The sequence below is a fragment of the Lachnellula hyalina genome (assembly GCF_007821495.1).
Source record: "Lachnellula hyalina strain CBS 185.66 chromosome Unknown contig00025, whole genome shotgun sequence".
NCBI classification, from domain to species: Eukaryota; Fungi; Ascomycota; class Leotiomycetes; order Helotiales; family Lachnaceae; genus Lachnellula; species Lachnellula hyalina.
Window position 1 is genome coordinate 76830 of NW_022157139.1, and position 2793 is coordinate 79622.

Here is a 2793-nt window from a genome sequence, read left to right on the forward strand (position 1 = left end):
CCACCAGGAGCTAGGTATCAGGAATTGAACCAGATTTACGAGCCACTCCTCCTTAATTTTAGTAGCGATCTCCCGACAGAGGTCTCAATCTTATTTCTAAGGGGAAAGATTGCCTATCGGTTTGACCACATTTATTTGTCTCGCAAAGACCTCTATTCCTTCGTCCTGTTAGTACATCTTGTGTTATCATCAAGTCAAAACCAACATGTCGATGTAGCATGCATGCAAGGCGGCATAATTTTTGCCCGTGGATAAGTTGCAGGGGTGGGGATGTCCTTGAGCATGGCAGAATACCGAGTCATTGACATGTGATCCATCCTTCAAAAGAATCGGAAGTTTATTGCAACTGTGAGGAAGGTGTGAGTAAACTGAAATGATAATTATGCCCAGCTAAGTACAAATCCCCAGACGAGCGAAGAAACTAACCCCTTGCTTTTACACATACCTGTATTTCCACTGCACTGGCGTCATTATACAATTCAAAAAGTACCCTTTACACTCGCAGCCCTGCCGCAAGGTTGATCATATCTTCTACCTTGTACTGTAGGGAATGTTCTCTGGCGAGAAGAAATCTGATTATTGTGTTGATTACAAATTATTATCCCCTGTCGATTCAGAGGCTCCAGCGGAGCCCTTTCGACGGCCGCAAATCAAAGGTCAACTCAACGCCTGAAAATCATGGACCAAATTCATGCATCCGCTTCCCATGCAAGTCTCGCTTTCTCGGGATGTCTCATCTTCAGAGTCAAAACACATTCAGAACCTTCTATAGCTTCAGAGAGTTCCTTCGAAGCTATCTCGATCGTCTCTCCTGGCTGCGGCACCGGTTGCACTCCATGACGCTGAAATAGACTCGCAATCACGGCCACGAATTCTACTTGTGAGAACTTCTTGCCAGGACAAACTCGAGCCCCGGTTGCCCAGGGGACGTAGCTACCATAAGGCGGTTGCAGCAGTTCTTCGGTGCCTGCTACGCCGTTCTTAATGATCCAGCGTTCTGGGCGGAATGACCATGGGTCGGGACCCCAGAACTCGGGGGCGTGGTGGACGCTTACCATGTTCAGCATAACATCTGAGTGTGCGGGTAAAGTGTATTCTTTTCCTCGTATTGTTATAGTTGAGGGCGTGCTACCGGTTGACTTTGGTAAGACGACTACGGGTCCATACATGCGTGTTGTCTCATACTATAGAATTGTATTAGTAGCGAGCAACTACTGAAAGTAGGGCATTACCGTACCATGACCGCAAGACATCTCTTCAGTCGCGGAAACAGCTTTTCGTATTCCCAACTTTCGCTGTCCAGGTTTTTGCCGATGACGGTGTGTATTTCTTCCTTGATCCAAGATTGCACGTGCTTGTTGGCTGCGAGGAGAGCAGTTGCGTACATTAGTGCGTTGGCTGTAGTATCATGACCCGCAAACGTAAAGATGAACAGATTCCCATAGAGTTCCTCTTCAGTCAAGCTCCTCTTTCCGTCTCCTTTCGTGACTTCCAGATCACATGCACGCACCAATGCGCTCATCAGGTTATTTTTCTCCTTGCTCGTTGTTTTTAGGAACGCTCGCTCCTCGTCAACCATTTCTCTCAAGTTGCGTTTGAATTCTGCAACAGTGAACTTCATCGTGTCTATTTTCTTAGAAACGTACTTGGCAAGTAACCCAGATGATTTGGGAAAAGCAGAGGAGATGACGACGCCCAAGAAACTGTCAAGGACGGCTTCTAGAGCAACCTTAAAAGACAACTTTTCGCCCTTTATGATGGTAGAGTCGCTACTTTCAGAGGGCTGGAAAGAATAGTCCCTTCCAAAACAAGCAGATGTGAGCACATGTAATGCTACGGTCATCATATCAGATGCGGTACAGATGATGCCGGATTTTCCTGCAGAAACCCAGGTCTTTAGCATCCCACGAGCCTGTGTGAGAGATGCTCTCCAGACTATATTGCTCTATGAAAATGTCAGCATGTAAAGCGACTCAGTGGGGGACAATAAGGTTCTTTGAGAATCCACATAAAAGTGGGTTTTAGATGCCATTAAATGAACTTACTTACATTTCTCTCATTGAACGGGGGTACTGTAAGCTTCCTGTGTCGCCGCCAATCATCGCCCTCGGCAGTCTCCAAGTTATTTCCAAATACTTTCAGTCCTTGATATAGCTCCGACTTTGGGAACTCCTTGTGCAGTTTGGTGAGAATCTCTTCGACCGCTGCCCCATCGCCTACAACGATCCGAATACAACCTGGAGAGACGACGATGAAGGCTGGCCCATGCTTCTGATGAAGAGCATTACGAGTTAGGTAGTATCCATCGGATTTTATATGATTCACGAACTCTCCAAGACCGAATGGTAGCCGCAGGAGGAGGGGGCCAAGAAACGCTCCGCCCAGCATCCAGAAGAGTCCCCATGGATGAAAAGGCGAGAAAACCAGAGGAAAGCCTATATGACGTGCTTTGTTGTAACTTTGATAGAATTTTAAAAAATACGACGCAAACAGGGATATTGCGACGATTTCTACAACCAAAATGAAGGCCATGATTGTCGGGGAGATGCTCAATGATCAGAATAAGTGTTTTCTTGGCTTTCATGACTTTCCTGTCGATGATCCTTACGACTATTATTATTTTGTTTTTTGTGACGTACACCCATCCTCATTTAAAGATGATACGCTCTTCACGACGGTTTGCGGTCTACTCGTCGGCCTTGAGTAATTATAGTTAGCGTTTGAGCATGTTTATTTTTCTAGAACATATTTGCTAGCTGACCTAGAAGGATTAGTGTTAGTATCACAAGTATT

General features: G+C 45.9%; 1 protein-coding gene across 1 annotated transcript; it reads right to left on the reverse strand.

Moving 5' to 3' along the window:
- Positions 1-689: 689 nt before the first annotated feature.
- CYP72C1 (Cytochrome P450) lies at positions 690-2532 on the reverse strand (the record flags this gene model as incomplete). The annotated part of the gene is made up of 3 exons (XM_031147062.1): positions 690-1184; positions 1238-1945; positions 2050-2532. The coding sequence occupies 3 exons, from the start codon at positions 2530-2532 to the stop codon at positions 690-692; spliced, it is 1686 nt and encodes a 561-aa protein (XP_031007628.1).
- Positions 2533-2793: the final 261 nt, after the last annotated feature.